The sequence below is a fragment of the Nannospalax galili genome, unplaced genomic scaffold (assembly GCF_000622305.1).
Source record: "Nannospalax galili isolate Female #2095 unplaced genomic scaffold, S.galili_v1.0 scaffold54, whole genome shotgun sequence".
Lineage (NCBI taxonomy): Eukaryota > Metazoa > Chordata > Mammalia > Rodentia > Spalacidae > Nannospalax > Nannospalax galili.
In genome coordinates this window covers 5242593-5258070 of record NW_008341028.1, presented here as the reverse complement: position 1 = coordinate 5258070, position 15478 = coordinate 5242593, and the positions used below count along the sequence as shown (strand labels likewise).

At 42.5% G+C, this 15478-nt stretch overlaps 1 protein-coding gene across 1 annotated transcript in view; it reads left to right on the top strand.

The window, feature by feature from the left end:
• Spg21 (SPG21 abhydrolase domain containing, maspardin) overlaps positions 1–15478 on the top strand; it is a 38955-nt gene that overhangs the window by 19371 nt on the left and 4106 nt on the right. The window contains exons 6-8 of the mRNA XM_008836305.3: positions 8058–8166; positions 10381–10488; positions 14821–14961. Of these exons, the coding sequence (XP_008834527.1) occupies positions 8058–8166; positions 10381–10488; positions 14821–14961 (358 nt within the window). The remainder of the gene's footprint in view (positions 1–8057; positions 8167–10380; positions 10489–14820; positions 14962–15478) is intronic.

The window sequence follows — 15478 nt, the reverse complement described above, 5'->3', positions numbered from 1 at the left end:
CTACAGGAGAAAATTGAGGAACAATTTAAAATTTTTTTTAAGTTTTTAAACGGTTTTAAATTCTAATTTGTTCTTGACTAGTAAATCCTTGTTTCTCCCTTTTTAAGTATTAAATTTTTTAATAATAAATGAATTAGTATAATTATGGACTGTGTTTGGGGTAATGTAGGGAATGTCATGAGAGACATGAACTTCCCAAAATTAGGGAAAAGAGATAAAAGTTTTAGATACACAGGCAGGATGACTGTTCTGACTCATACTTTAAACAGCTTGAGCAGATTTTTGCGATGGAACAGTAGCAAAAATAAAGTTTTTAAAAGTATTAACATGCCAGGCGTGGTGGCACACGCCTTTAATCCCAGCACTTGGGAGGCAGAAGCAGGCTTATCTTTGTGAGTTCGAGGCCACCTTGGTCTACATAGTGAGTTCCAGGACAGCTGGGCCTACAAGGAGACCCTGTCTCAAAAAAGACAAAAAAAAAAAAAAAAAAAAAAAAAGTATTAACATATAGATGGACCAATTTAAGATGACCAAAGGAATGTATATAAGTTAACTTCATTTGCCAAAGTTTATTAGTTAACACCTGAGGTCTGACATCTCTCAAGATGATGATGCCTGCTGATTGGCAGTCAGGACAGGATTAATTTGTTGAGTTTGTACCTGTGATAACTGAAAAGACAACTAGGCATCATGACTTCCTTCTGTGGAGACCAGGTGATTCTGTATGGGATCAAATGCTTTACAATAAAAACAGGGTTGAGTTTGTCTTTGAAGGAAGTTTTAAATAGAGGTAAATATTAACAAAAAAGACTGAGGAATGAGCCAGCGTGGCTTGAGACAAATAGCGCCCATACCCAGCAGAAAATCATTACCCACTGTTAGTTTTATCCAGGGCTCCTATGGGACAATTTGTATTAGCTGTCTTAAATCCAGGGCAGACTATGAGCCTCGTGTATTTTTCCCTTTCTGCCATCTGTGAGCCCTCCATTCTCTTTCTCTTTTTCCTTCACTCACACCTTCAAGTTAGGGCAATCTTTATTTGGCTATCCCCAGCTTCTTACAGCAGGTGCATCAGTCCTTCCCAGGCAACCCTCCCCCTTTTTATCTTTTTGAGACAGGGTCTCCCTGGCCTGGAACTCACTATGTGGCTGGCCTCGAACGCACAAAGATCTGCCTGCCTCTGCTGGGACTAAAGGCATGCACAACCATGCCTGGTAGCACCTTCCCCTTTTGGAGAGACCTTTTCCTCCACAGTCTGATGCAGCAGCCAGCAAGGAGGCAGTGCATCTTGCATCTTCCTCCTCCTGCAGTTGCTGTGTATTGTTAAACACATTCCAGCTACCTGGGACAGGTTTGTACTCAAAACTTCCTCAGTCCTTCACAGCTTTTTTTAATTCTTTTTTTGGGGGGACGAGTTTGTGGTATGGACATGCATGTGTGTGTGCATGAATTGTGGGCGTGTGTGTGTGTGTGTGTGTGTAAGCCAGATACTGACATCAGGTGTCTTCCTCCATCACTCTCCACCATATATATTGAGGTGAGGTCTCTCACTTGAACTCAGAACTCCCTAAATGGCTAGTCTCACTAGCCAGCTTGCTCTGGGGGTCCCTTGTCTTCCTCTGAAGCCTCCCATACCCTGGGAATACAGGCAGTGCATCATGTCCTCAGCATTTATGTGAGTACTGGGGATCCAAACTTCAGTCCTCACACTTGTAGGGCTAGCACTTTACCCATTGAGCCATCTCCCCAGCCCTGTTTTGTTGGGGTATTTTTTTGAAACAGGGTATCATGTTTTCTAGATTAGCCTCCAGCTCCCTGTGTAGCCAGAGATGTCCTGGAACTCCTGATCCTCCTGTCTCTACCTCCCAAACACTGGGATTACAGGCATGTCTCACCACACCCAGTTTATGCAATGTTGGGATTGAACCCAGGGCTTTGTGCATACTAGGCAAGTATTCTACCAGCCGAGCTACATCCCAGAGCTCTTACTCTGCTCTTAAATATTACATTCATGCTACATGTGGTGGTATGTGCCTAGAATCCCAGCACTTCGGAGACTGAGGCAACAGGATCACAAATTTGAAACTAGCTTGGGTTATGTACATAGTGAGACCCTGTCTAAAACGAAGAAAAAAAAAGAAGTCATGCTCACCTTTATGTTTTCAGTCACCTCATTCAGCACAATATGTTCCTATTTGCCTCATGTATCCTCTCTAGGAATTGGGGTAGATCCTTTGGAGTTTTGTTGCAGGTCCTGAGTCTTTGAACACCTGCATAAGCCCCCTTCCCAAAACCTAGTAGATTATATCTCTAATAGTGTTCCAAAGGAGGCATTCCCTCAGTGTTGGGTCCCAGTCTGGTCTGATATTGGAATCTGCTGTATTAGCAGCTGGGGGTCCGTTTGGGTTCCTCTGCTAGAGGGAGCTGATGCGCCTTCTCTGTTCATCATTCTCTCCTTTCATCTCCTGGTAACAGCATATGCAGTCTGCCTAAGAAGGATAATGTGTTTCAGATATAGAGGCTGGCCTTTCTGCAGGGAAGATGCATGTCCAATGTTGTAAAAGGAAACCAGCATCCAGGTACAACCAGGTAGTTGCCCACTTACATTTAGGCCACTGATGGTATATCGTAAAAGAGTAAAGTGCCTGCTCCAGGGGGCAGTACCTGGCCAAATTGTGTCAATTTCATCACACACAAATTTCCTTCTATAAAATTTATACTGGGGGAGTTGGGGATTTAGCTCAGTGGTAGAGCACTTGCCTAGCAAGTGCAAGGCCTTGGATTCGGTCCTCAGCTCTGAAGAAAAAAAAAAAAAAGACAAAATTTATACTGGGGCTAGAGAGGTGGCTCGTTGGTTAAGAGGACCTGGGTTCAGTTCCCCATACCTACATGGTGGCTCACAGCCTTCTGTAACTCTAGCTCCAGGGGATCTGGTCCACTCCTCTGTCTCCTTGAGTACCAGGCACACATGTAGTGTGCTTACATATATGCAGGTAAAAGCTCATACACATAAAAATAAATCTTCTAAAAAAGAAAATTTATCCTTGTTACTTGCTCAGACTTTTGTCTTAGCTTTTACCACTTTGGAGCAGTCCAGTCATTCTACTTTAGGGCAAAAATTTTATTTTCCCATAACAAATCTGTTCTTACCAGAAAAAAAATTCATTCTTTCTGTATCACAAAACATAACCTCATACTTACATCTTTCTTTATGTTTCTCTATCCTCTGCTCACTGGTTCCTTTCCTACCCTGCATTCTTCCTTAAAATTTTTATTTTGAGGCACATGTCTTTTAGTCACAGCACTCAGGCAGCAGATCTCTGTGGGTTTGTGGCCAACCTGGTCTATAAAGTCATGTCAGCCAGGGCTACATAGTGAGACCTTATCTCAAAACAAAATTTATATTTAAAAAAATTTTTTAATTATATTTTATGTGTCTAAGTGTTATGTCTGCATGTAGGTAAGTGCACCCATGTCACGCAGTGCCCACAGAAGTCAGAAGAGGGTGTCGGATCCTCTGGAACTGGAGTTACTGGCGGTTAACTGCCACATGGGTGCTGGGATTCAAATCCTAAGGGTCTTCTGTAAGAGCAACCAGTGCTCTTAACCACTGAGCCATCTCTCCAGCCCCAAAATTTATATTATTAAATATTCTTTACAATATCTCTAAATTTAGATAAGATAATTTTTTCAATAAAATGTTATGGATTTAAAATTTTTTCATCAAAATGCAGTTTAATTTCTTTTTGTATTCTTTGCTTCATAATTACATGTTAACTAGAATCTTGACTCTTGATGATCTTTTTAGTGTGGATCAGGAAGAAAGCAATCCTAAGCTCTTCCTCTATATGTCAATAATTTAGGAACACACATTTATTAATAGGCCCAAATGCAGATGCCAAGAGTCCTTGAATTAATGTTTAGTAATTGATGTTTCACTGATAGAACTTACTTAGAAGTGATTCAGATTTCTTATATCTGTGAGCAAATATTTACCTGAGTTGTATAAATCAAAAGCCCTCTGGTTTAATATGTAATCGTTTTGTTTTATTTGAGCATTCATTTATCTGTAAACCAATACGAATAGAACTTTTTAGGATTTTTTTTTTTTTTGTCTTTTTGAGAGAGGGTCTCCCTGTAGCCCCAGCTGGCCTGGAACTCACTGTGTAGACCAGGCTGGCCTTGAACTCACAGAGATCTGCCTGCCTCTGCCTTCCAAGTGCTGGGATCAAAGGTGTGTGCCACTATGCCCAGGAAATTTAATTTTTTTAAAAAAAAATTAATTTTGAATCATGGTCTCTTACATAGCGCAGGCTGGCTTCAAATTCCAGGCTGGCTACAAACTCTTGTTCCTGTAAAGTGTTGGGATTATAGGCATGCACTACCACTCCTCACTTCTTTAGGGGATAAGTAGATGTAACTTGTACAGAAGGTGAAAAGAGTTGATTTGGCTCATAGTTGTCAAGGTTGGGAAGACTTGCTATGTAGCCCAGGCTGACCTCGAACTCACAGTCTTTCTGTCCCAGTCGCCTAAGCACTGGCATGCCATGTGCTTCCACACTTGGCTTTAAACTCTGTCCCAAAGAGCATATGTCCCACTCTGAAAAAGTGAATTCACACAAATGCAAACACAAATGAACCTATTCTTAATTTGGGTAAAAGTCTAGTAACTTTTTCTAGAGTACCTGGTAGGGTCAGGGAATGTAACTTAGTGGTAGAGTGCTTGCCTAGCATGCACAAGGTCCTGGACTGGATTCCTGGCAGTCATGGTGTACAGCTATAATCTCAGCACTCGGAAAGCTGAGGCAGGAGAATTACAAGTTTAAAGCCAACCTGAGCTGTATAGCAAGACCCCGTCTGGGAAAAGGAGCACAAAAATGGAAGGGAAGGGAGTACTCACCAGAGTAGCTTATCTTGCCTCGATGCTGAGTCTGAATGCACCAAGCATCATTTCCTTGATCCATTCATCAGATGTGCAGGGAGTCAAGGGGACAGTCCCTGGGCAAATAAATGGCTTTGGCAGATGCCAGGCACTTACCTAGAGAATCACCAACGAAGAGCTTGCTGGCTCACCAAAATTTGTTACCAAACCAAAATTGATTTACTTACTACTAGTAAAGGGCTTGTTGAATAGAGAACAAGATGTTGAGGCAAGAGAAAATATTCATTAAGCCAACAAGACCTAGAACACAGGCAAACTAGGGTCATAAAAGACCATGTTGGCACAGGTTTTAAGCTCCATCTTTAGGAGGAAATGACTGAGGAAACCTGGTAGCTGGTAATGTATTCATTGGCACTGCTGGGTTAAAGGATGAACAAGGGACATGTGCTGAGGGAAGCATGGGCCCTTTCCAGATAAAATAACCTGTGGGTGGCACCAAGCCCAGTCACTGAATATGTCTGTATAATCAGGCTAGTTTTCAAATAATGTTATATAAATCAGCATTGTCAGGTTTTCTTATCCACCTAAAGATCTTTCTTTTAAATGTGGCCATGAACGTGTGTGACTTTATGTGGACCACATGTGTGCAGGTGCCCAAGGAGGCCAGAAGAAGGTCCCATATCCCCCTGGAACTGGAGTTACAGTGAGCTGCCATGTGGGTGCTGGGAACTGAATCCAGGTCCCATGAAAGAGCAGTAACCTCTCTTAACTGCTGAGTCCTCTCTCCAGCCCTTGTCATTACACTCTGGCCAGACATTATGTCTCACATCCTGTAATCCCAGCACTTGGAAAGCAGAAGCAAGATTGTTCCAGACCAGTCTGGGCTACATATTGAGTTCCAGCCTGGGCTACAGAATAAAACTTTGCCTAAAAAAAAAAAAGGACTGGGGAAATGAATCAGGGGTTAAGAACACTGGCTGCTCTTGCAAAGGACCTGAGTTCAGTTCCCAGCACCTACATGGAGGCTAACAACCATGTGTAACTCCAGTTCCAGTTCCAGGGGATCTAGCACCCTCTTCTGGCCTTTGTGGGCATTGCACACATGTGATGCACCAACAGACATGCAGGCAAAACATTCATACACATAAAATAATAATGCAAAAATAAATTTTGGTCTTTTTGAGACAGGGGTCTCCCTATAGCTCCACCTGGCCTGGAGGTCACTATGTAGACCAGGTTGGCCTCAATCTCACAGATCTGCCTGCCTCTGCCTCGAATGCTGTGATTAAAGGTGTGCACCACCACAACCAGCCAAAAATCCCAGCACTTGAGAGGCAGAAGCAGGTGGATCTCTGTGAGATCGAGGTCAGTCTGGTCTATATAGTAAGTTCCTGGCCAGTTGGGGCTACAGGGAGACCCTGTCTCAAAGAAAGAAAAGGAGGGGAGGGGAGGGAGGAAAGGAGGGAGGGAGGGTACTTAAACATTTCCAGCTTCCCTTGGCGCTCTTCAGTGGTGTCTTTCCTCAGCACTAGTGCAGCACCTTCTCGCATACAAATACCTCATAGTCAGACAATGCATTGAAGCTCACTGATGTTCCCTGTCCCAACTGTCAGAATGTCGTCTGCCCCCCCACCCCAGGATGCCCTGGCATATCGGCTACCTTAATCAACTATCTCAGTGCTAGTGCCATGCACTGGGGATACTATGAGCAAAGCCCACAGGGTCCACCCATCTCCAGTCCTTGACAGTGTTGCTTCCAAGTGTGGATGGAAAAGAACTGGAAGTTCAAAGTTAACTTGGAAGATGGTGGTCCTTATGAGGGAAGCTCAACTTCCAATGAGAATAAGCATCGGAAAATGATCTACACCTTTTAGAAGCACTTTCTAGCACAGGTTCAGGGAAATTTGTGTTTACTGTCTATAGTAGCTGTCAGCATTTGAAGTTCATGGAATAAATAACAATTACAGATCACACAGAGAGGGCCAGCAAGATGCTCAGTGAGCAAAGGCTGTTTCAGCCAAGCCTAATGACTTGAGTCATCCCACATGGTAGAAGGAGAAAACTGACTCCCACAAGTTGTCCTTTGATCTCCACATGTGGACCATGGCATGGGCACAGCCCACACACACACACACCATGCATACACATGCACACACACAAATGTAACAAAAAATTTTTTCTTAGGGTCTCATTCTGTATAGAACTCATTATGTATGGCACTCACAGAAAGCCACCTGCCTCTGCCTCCCAGGTGCTAGAATTAAAAGCAAGGGCCAAAAACCAACCTCTGAATTTTTTAAGATCACATATAGAGCTGGGCATGGTGACACACACCTTTAATCTTAGCACTGAGGAAGCAGAAGCAGGCAGATGTGAGTTCATGGCCAGCCAAGTCTACATAGTGAGTTCCAGGCCAGCTGTGGCTACAGGGAGACCCTGTCTCTAAAAAAAAAAAAAAAGAAAAGAAAATCACATATAGAGCCAGCAAGATAGCTCAGCAGGTCGCCAAGGTGCTTGCCTCTAACACTGGCCACCTGAGTCTAGTCCTGACAACCCACATGGAGGGAAAGAACCAAATCTTGAAAGTTGTTCTCTGATTTCCATATACATGCCATGAGAGGAATACACACACACACGTGCACGCACACACAGGTGGGAAGGAGATTTTTTTAAATATAAAATAGAAACCTATAAAGATCGAATGATCTCAAATTTGCTTAAGTGACTCTAATAGTGGCAAATTTTGTAGGAAAAATAACTCATTTTGGTATTTTTGAAATCTGTTTTGAAACATCAATCAAAAAGGTGTCAAGTAAAATGAAATATTTCTTTTTAAAGCTGAGGGTTTTTTTGGTTTTTTTTTTTTTTTAAGGAAATAGCTAATCATTGGAAATAAGGCCAACTAGAAAAATATCTCGGAATCGGAATGTTCACCTCAGTGAAGGCATTTGAAATTTGCTTATGATTATTCTAAGTCTTCAGGCTTAAACTGTCACTCTTGGGATCTTGGGAAAGTGTATGTGTGAACTGGTTGCTGAGCTCCTTGAAGGGAGGCCTTGTTTTCTCTAGATTCCAAGCATCTAGCTTTTACAGAGCTTCAGCAGTGAATAGATACTTGACACTTACATGTAGTCTTGGGAGTTTCAATTACCAGCTCTTTTTTCCTATTTTACAGCTTTTGGCTAATGCCAGCATTTATGCTCAAGAAAATAGTTCTTGGAAACTTTTCCTCTGGCCCAGTGGACCCTATGATGGCTGATGCCATTGATTTTATGGTGGACAGGGTAAGGATCACAACAATGTGGTGGGAACATTTTGTCCTGGGAATTTTCATGATGTGAAAGAAAATAAACGTGACTCTTTGCTGATAAGTATGTATTAGAAATCTGTATCAAGCAGTCTTCTGTATTAACTTTAGTACTTCCAAACAGAGTCTACTGGTGGTAAAAGCTTGGCTACATTAGAGCCTCTCAACAGCTGTTCAGAATATCATGGGGAGCTTATAAAAAGTATAGTAATATTGGGCACACACCTTTAATCCCAGCACTCAGGAGACAGAGGCAGACAGATCTCTGAATGTGAGGCCTACCAGGTCTACATAGTTAGACTTTGTCTCAAAAACAAAACAAAATAAAAACAGTGTAGTAATAATAGTGTGTACTATACATCTCAAAAAAATAGAGGATTTTGAAAGGATTTACACCATAAGAATTTAAAAAAAATATGTCATCTTAACTTGATGTAAACATTACTCAGTGCGTGTGTGTGTGTATTTTGAAAGGTTACCCCATCTGTATGACCAATATCCATAGATACAATATCAGTTAAAAATAAATTGTAGTCAGGCCGCCTTTAATCCCAGCACTCAGGAGGCAGAGGCAGGCAGATCTCTGTGAATTCAAGGCCAGCCTGGTCTACATAGTGAGTTCCAGAACAGCTGGGGCTACAGGGAGACCCTGTCTCAAAAAGACCCCCCCAAAAATTATAAGGGTTGAGCTGGGCGTGGTGGCTTATGTCTGTTGTGCCAGCACTTGGGAGGCAGAGACAGGCGAATCTCTGATTTCAAGGCCAGTCTGGTCTATACAGTGAGTTTCAGGCCAGCTGGGGCTACAGGGAAGCTGTTTCAAAAAGACCAAAAAAAAAAAATTTTAAATAAATTTTAAGGGACTGGAGAGATGGCGCAGCAGTTAAGAGCACTTGCTGCTCTTGCAGAGGATCTGGGTTTAATTCTCAGCATCCACATAGAAGCTAACAGCCATCCATAACTCCAGTTCCAAGGAATCTGACACCCTCTCTGGCCTCTGCAGGCATTGTATATATGTAGTACACTTACATACATGCAGGCAGAACACACATAAAAAAATTTAAATAATTTAGAAAATCTTTAAAATGTGAAAATTTTTAAGCCTGGTCATAGTGATTATGCCTGTAATCTCAGCACTTGGAAGACTGAGGCAAGTGAATCTTAAGCTTCAGGGCAGCCTAGGTGATATAGCAAGACTCTGTCTCAAAAGAAAAAAGACTCCCAAGGTCTCATATCAGACAATCCATCTGAATTTCTTTTCTTTGGCATGGGATCTGAGCATCTGCTTTCTTTAGGGTGAGGAGACGTTTTCTTGAGACAAGGTCTCCCTGAATACAAACTCCAAATCCTCCTGCCTTCCCCCTCCTGGGTACTGGGGTTACAGGTGCCTACCACCCTGCTGGCTGAAGTCTGTTTTTACTTCACCTCCTGCCTAAACCTCTCAGGTCAATCTGATGAACCAGGTCTGCAAGCTGGCATTTAAAATGTTTTATTTTTTATTTTGTTTTATTTTTTTCGGTCTTTTTGAGGCAGGTCTCCCTGTAGCCCCAGCTGTCCTGGAACTCGCTATGTAGACCAGGCTGGCCTTGAACTCAGAGATCTGCCTGCCTCTGCCTCCCAGTGCTGGGATTAAAGGTGTGCGCTACCATGCCCGGCTATTTTTTATTTTTATATTGTGTGTATGAATGTATTGCCTGCGTGTATGTAAAGTTGCACCCGTGTTGTGCAGTGTCCTTGGAGGTCAGAAGAGGGTGTCAGATTGCCTGGATCTGGAGTTATAGACAGTTGTTAGCTTGCATGTGAGTGCCGGTCCAGGTCCTCTGAAGTGCAGCCAGTGCTCTTAAGCACTGAGCTATTGCTCTAGCCTCAAGCTGACATTTAGAACCAATGGGCAGATGATTCTGAGACCTTTTCCAGTTCAAAGATCCCTTAAATGTTTGTCTGTCACTTTTGATGCACTAAGTGGTGTGCTCTGTTCATTGCACCTTGTTTAAGAGGGTTATAGAAGACCAAGATCCAATCAGGTTCCAAAATAGAAAAAGCCTGAGAGGCCCAGCATAGTCTCTCAAGTACATTGTGTTCTCTCATTGGTGACTTTCTGGCCCCACTATACACAGTACCATCTGTATAAACATAAATGCCATCTGTGACAAATAAAATTACTTTAAAACCCTTACCTGTGTTCTTCCTACAGTTGGAGAGTTTGGGTCAGAGTGAACTGGCTTCAAGACTAACCCTCAACTGTCAGAATTCTTATGTGGAACCTCATAAAATTCGGGACATCCCTGTAACCATCATGGATGTAAGTTCCCTTTCAAGTATTATTGATACTTTACCATTGTTTTTGTTTTTTTTTAATGTGTATGAATGTATTGCTTGCATGTATGTAAGTGCACCCATGCTGTGCAATGCCCATGGAGATCAGAAGAGGGCGTCATATCCCCTGGAACTGGAGTTATGAATGGCTGTTACCTACCATGTGGGTGTTGGGAAACAAACCCAGGTCCTCGTGTAAGAGCAGCCAGTGCTCTTAACTGCTGAGCCATTTCTTCAGCCCTAGATGCTTTACCATTTTAAACGTATGTGCCAAGATATAATTATTTTGTAACTCGAACTGTGCTTTTCTCTTTAAATGCTGCCTTGGCTTCTGTTTTTACCACTCAGCTTTCTCAGTTTCAAAGTAATCTGTTGCTCATCCTGGATTTTTCCTGACAAGAATAACATTGTGTGTGGGTCATGTAGTGCACACCAGTGATCCAAGCACTTGTGAGGCAGACAGGATTGCAGCAAGTTTTAGGACAGCATAGGGAGGCTCTGTCTCAACTCTTCACCCACCAAAAAAAAAAAAGAACTAAAGCTAAATTTTAACAAGCCTGGCAGTCTTCACCAAATTGGGTGGGTTGTTTAGGGGGTTTTGTTGTTGTTTTTTGGTTTTGTTTGTTTGTTTTTTCAGTGCTGGGGTAGAACCCAGGACTTTTTTTTCTTTTTTTGGTGTTTGAGACAGAGTCTCCCTGTAGCCCCAGCTGGAACTCACTGTGTAGACCAGGATAGCCTTGAACTCACAGAGATCCGCCTGCCTCTGCCTCTGCCTCTGCCTCCCGGGTGCTGGGATTAAAGGCTTGCGTCACCACACCTGGCAGAACCCAGGACTTTTGATATGCTGACACTGCACTGAGCTATATACCTCAGCCCCCATTTTGGCATATTTTTGTTTCCTCATCAACAGCAACTATATTTTAGCTATTTCATATCTTGGCAGCAAAGGAAGAGACTTGTCTCATAAGAATAGAGAATCAATTTACCTACATGCAGGCAATATACTTGTACACATAATAATAGTAAATAAAATTTTAAAAAATTTTTTAATGGAGAATAACTTGTAGGGACATTAAAAAAAAAAAGAGAGAATCAAGAATTCCACAGAGTAGGGCTGGTGAGATGACTCAGTGGGAAAGTATCTGCTGCCAAGCCTAATGACTTCAGTTCAGTTCCCAGGACTGTCATGGCAGGAGAAGGATGACACCCAAAGGTTCCTCTGACCTCTGTACATGTGCCGTGGCAAGTGCATGCATGCCCACACAAAATAAACATAAAAAATATTGAGGCTGGAGAGATGGCTCAGGGCTTAAAATCACTGGATGCTCTTTCAGGGGACTCAGGTTCAGTTCCTGGCATCCACATGCCAGCTAACAATCTCTGTAATTCCAGATTCAGTGCCCTCCTCTGGCCTCCACAGCCATTGCACGACATGGGTACACTTATATGCATGCAAGCAAAACACTCATACACAAAAAATGAAAATAAATATTTAAAAAACACCATTTTATTATTTTTTTTATTTTATGTGTGTGGGTGTATTGTCTGCATGTAGGTAAGCGCACCCGAGTCATGTAATGCCCGCAGAAGACAGAAGAGGCTATTGGATCCTCTGGAACTGGAGTTACCGACAGGTGTTAGCTGCCATGTGGGTGCTGGGATTCGAACCTGGGTCTCCTGCAAGAACAACCAGTGTTCTTAACCGCTGAGCCATCTCCAGCCCATAAAATGTTTTTTAAAAATGTTTAAAATATTTTTAATTCTGGGCTGGAGAGATGGCTCAGCAGTTAAGAGCACTGACTGCTCTTGTAGAGGACCCGGGTTCGATTCCCAGCACCCACATATTGGCTACAAACCATCCTTAACTCCAGTCCCAGGGGATCTGACAGCCTCTTCTGACCTCCGTAGGCATTGCATGACACAGATGCACTTACCTACATGCAAGGAATACACACATACACATAAAAATAATAAAATTTTTAAAAAATATTTTAATTCCATAAAGTATAATTAGCATAAAAGCTTGTCATTGTAGTAAAACATTATGACATTTTCCACTTTAACCATTAAGTATGCAAGTCTGTGACATTAAGTAGATTGACAATGTTGTGCAACCATAACCAAGATCCACTTACAGAACTTTTTTGTCATTCATGCAAACTGTCAGACAGTAACTCCCTATTCATTTCCCTCCAGCCCCTGGCAACCAGCAGTCTGCTTTGTCTCTGGATTTGCCTGTTCTAGGTGAACCATCTATTTATGTCTAGATCATTTCACATAGCACAATGGCTTTAAGAATTACTGAGGCCATAATGTATCAGAATGCCATTCATTTAAGGCTATGTTTTTGTATTTTGAGAAACAGGATCTCCGTATAGCTCCAACTGGCCTAGAACTCACAGAGGTCCACCTGCCTCTCCCTCCTGAGTGCTGGGATTAAAGGCATGTGCCACCACACCTTGAGATATTATGTAACGTCTACATTTTGTTAATCTTATCTGTCAGTGGACATCTAGGTTTCCAACTTGTGGCAATTACATATACTATGTCTGTTAATGTTGGTTTGGGTTTCTGAATCCCTGCTTTTAAATCTTGTAATTCCGCTTTGAACTTTCTGAGGAACTTCCATGTTGTCTTCTCTATCACTTTCACTTCCCCCACTGTGCATGAGGGTTCTAGTTTATTTCTTCATATTCTGGACAAGGGTTTCTTTTTATTACCCTAATGAAGTTGTAGCTCACTGTGGTTTTTTTGCTGCTGGGAATTGAGCCCAAGGCCCTCATGGTAAGCATACGTTATACCACTGAACTCTACCCCCAGTCCCAACATTTTTTAATTATGTAACTATTTTGTCTCATACATGGATTTATTCCCAAATTTACATAGTTCAGTTTTACTTACTTTTTGGTCTTTTTTGAGACAGGGTCTCCTTGTAGCCCCAGCTGGCCTGGAACTCACAGATATCTGCCTGCCTCTTGCCTCCCAAGTACTGGGATTAAAGGCAGGTACCACCACACCTGGCTAATAGCTTGGTTGTCAAAAAATTTTCTGTTCTGGGCCTGGAGAGTTGGCTCAATGGTTAAGAGCACTGGTTGCTCTTACAGAGGACCCAGGTTTGGTTCCTAGCAGCTACATGGAGGCTAACAACCATCCATAACTCCAGTTCCAGGGGATCCTATGCCCTTTTCTGGCCTCTACAGGCATTGCATTTACATACATGCAGTCAAAACACTCATACATATTTTATTTTTTATTTTTTTGGTCTTTTCGAAACAGGGTCTCTCTGTAGCCCCACCTGGCCTGGAACTCACTATGTAGATCAGGCTGGCTTTGAACTCCCAGAGATCTGCCTGCCTCCCAAGTGCTGGGATTAAAGGCGTGTACCACCATGCCCAGCATAAATTTTTTTTTTAAATAAATAAATATTTTTGGCCAGGCGTGGTGATGCACGCCTTTAATCCCAGCACTCAGGAGGCAGAGGTGGGTGGATCTCTGCGTTCAAGGCCAGCCTGGTCTCCATAGTGAATCCAGGACAGGTGGGGCTACAGGGTGACCCTGTCTTGAAAAGAACAACAACAACAAAAAATTTTTTTGGAATCATGTGTGATGTGCTGTTCCAGGAAAGGATCTGGACTTCTCACCTTTACTTTTTTTTTTTTTTTTTTGTCTTTTTTAGACAGGGTCTCCCTGTAGCCCCAGCTGTCCTAGACCTCACTATGTAGACCAGGCTGGCCTTGAACTCAGAGATCCACCTGCCTCTGCCTCCTGAGTGTGGGATTAAAGGCGTGCGCCACCATACCCGGCAGCACCTTTACTCTTTAAATAGCTTTTGGAATTTTCTTTTTTTACTGAACACAAAAGACTTATGTAACTATTTTAACTAATAATACAATTCTCTTGAGATTTCATGATCTTTTGGAAATTGGCATTTTCAGTGATTGTTCACAGTTATTCTGTTAATTAACTATATTTGAGGAAATTCGTGGGAGAATTTCCCTGCACCCCCACAAAAAAATGAGACGTTTGGTCTTGGGTTAGCATTAGAGTTGTTTTTGTGTGTGTGATTTGTTTTGGCTGTGGGGATGGAACCTGGGGCCTTGCACATGCTAGGATCTCTAAGATCTCTACTATGCAGCTGTATTCCCAGCCTGTTGGGTTGGAGTTAAAGGTGACCAGGAACAGCACTAGGAGGTGGCTCAAGCTGCTCTGGAACTCACCATGCGTCTTCATAGGAAAGAAATGCTTGGGTGATACTTTGACACTGTGAAAAAAAAGTGCTAAAAATACCATTAGGTTTCAGCCTTGTGTTTTCTCAAAGGTGTTTGACCAGAGTGCACTTTCAACTGAAGCCAAGGAAGAAATGTACAAACTGTATCCCAATGCTCGGAGAGCTCACCTTAAAACAGGTGGCAATTTCCCTTACCTGTGCAGAAGTGCAGAGGTGAATCTATATGTGCAGGTAAGTCCAGCCTGGAGTCTAGAGCACTGACACTGAACGCAAAGGTAGTTTGTAAAATAAAGCTTTTTTTTTGCTGGGGAGGGTAGTGAATTGAGTAAGGGAATGAGAGAAGTTTTTGTAGGAATGGGGTTGACTTGATAAAATGTTCATAAGTTATGGAAGAATTCAAACATTATTAGAGACCCAGGCAACCCTTCCTACCAACATCCTGCCATCCACACAGTGTGACAGCCAAAGTGAAACAGTGAATTCAGCTGAAGACGCCAGCTCCAAATGGGGCCACTCCAAGTCTTATGAAAGGACTTCTTGATCTAATACCTTTTTAAGGAAAAGTACATTTGTTTTGGTCTTTTAAAGACAGGGTCTCCCTGTAGCCCCAGCTGGCCTGAAACTCACTATGTAGATCAGATTGGCCTCAATCTCGTGGAGATATGCCTGCCTCTGCCTCCTGAGTGCTGGGAATAAAGGCATGTTCCACCATGTGCCTGGCCAATGAATTTCCTGATGTAAGCACTTA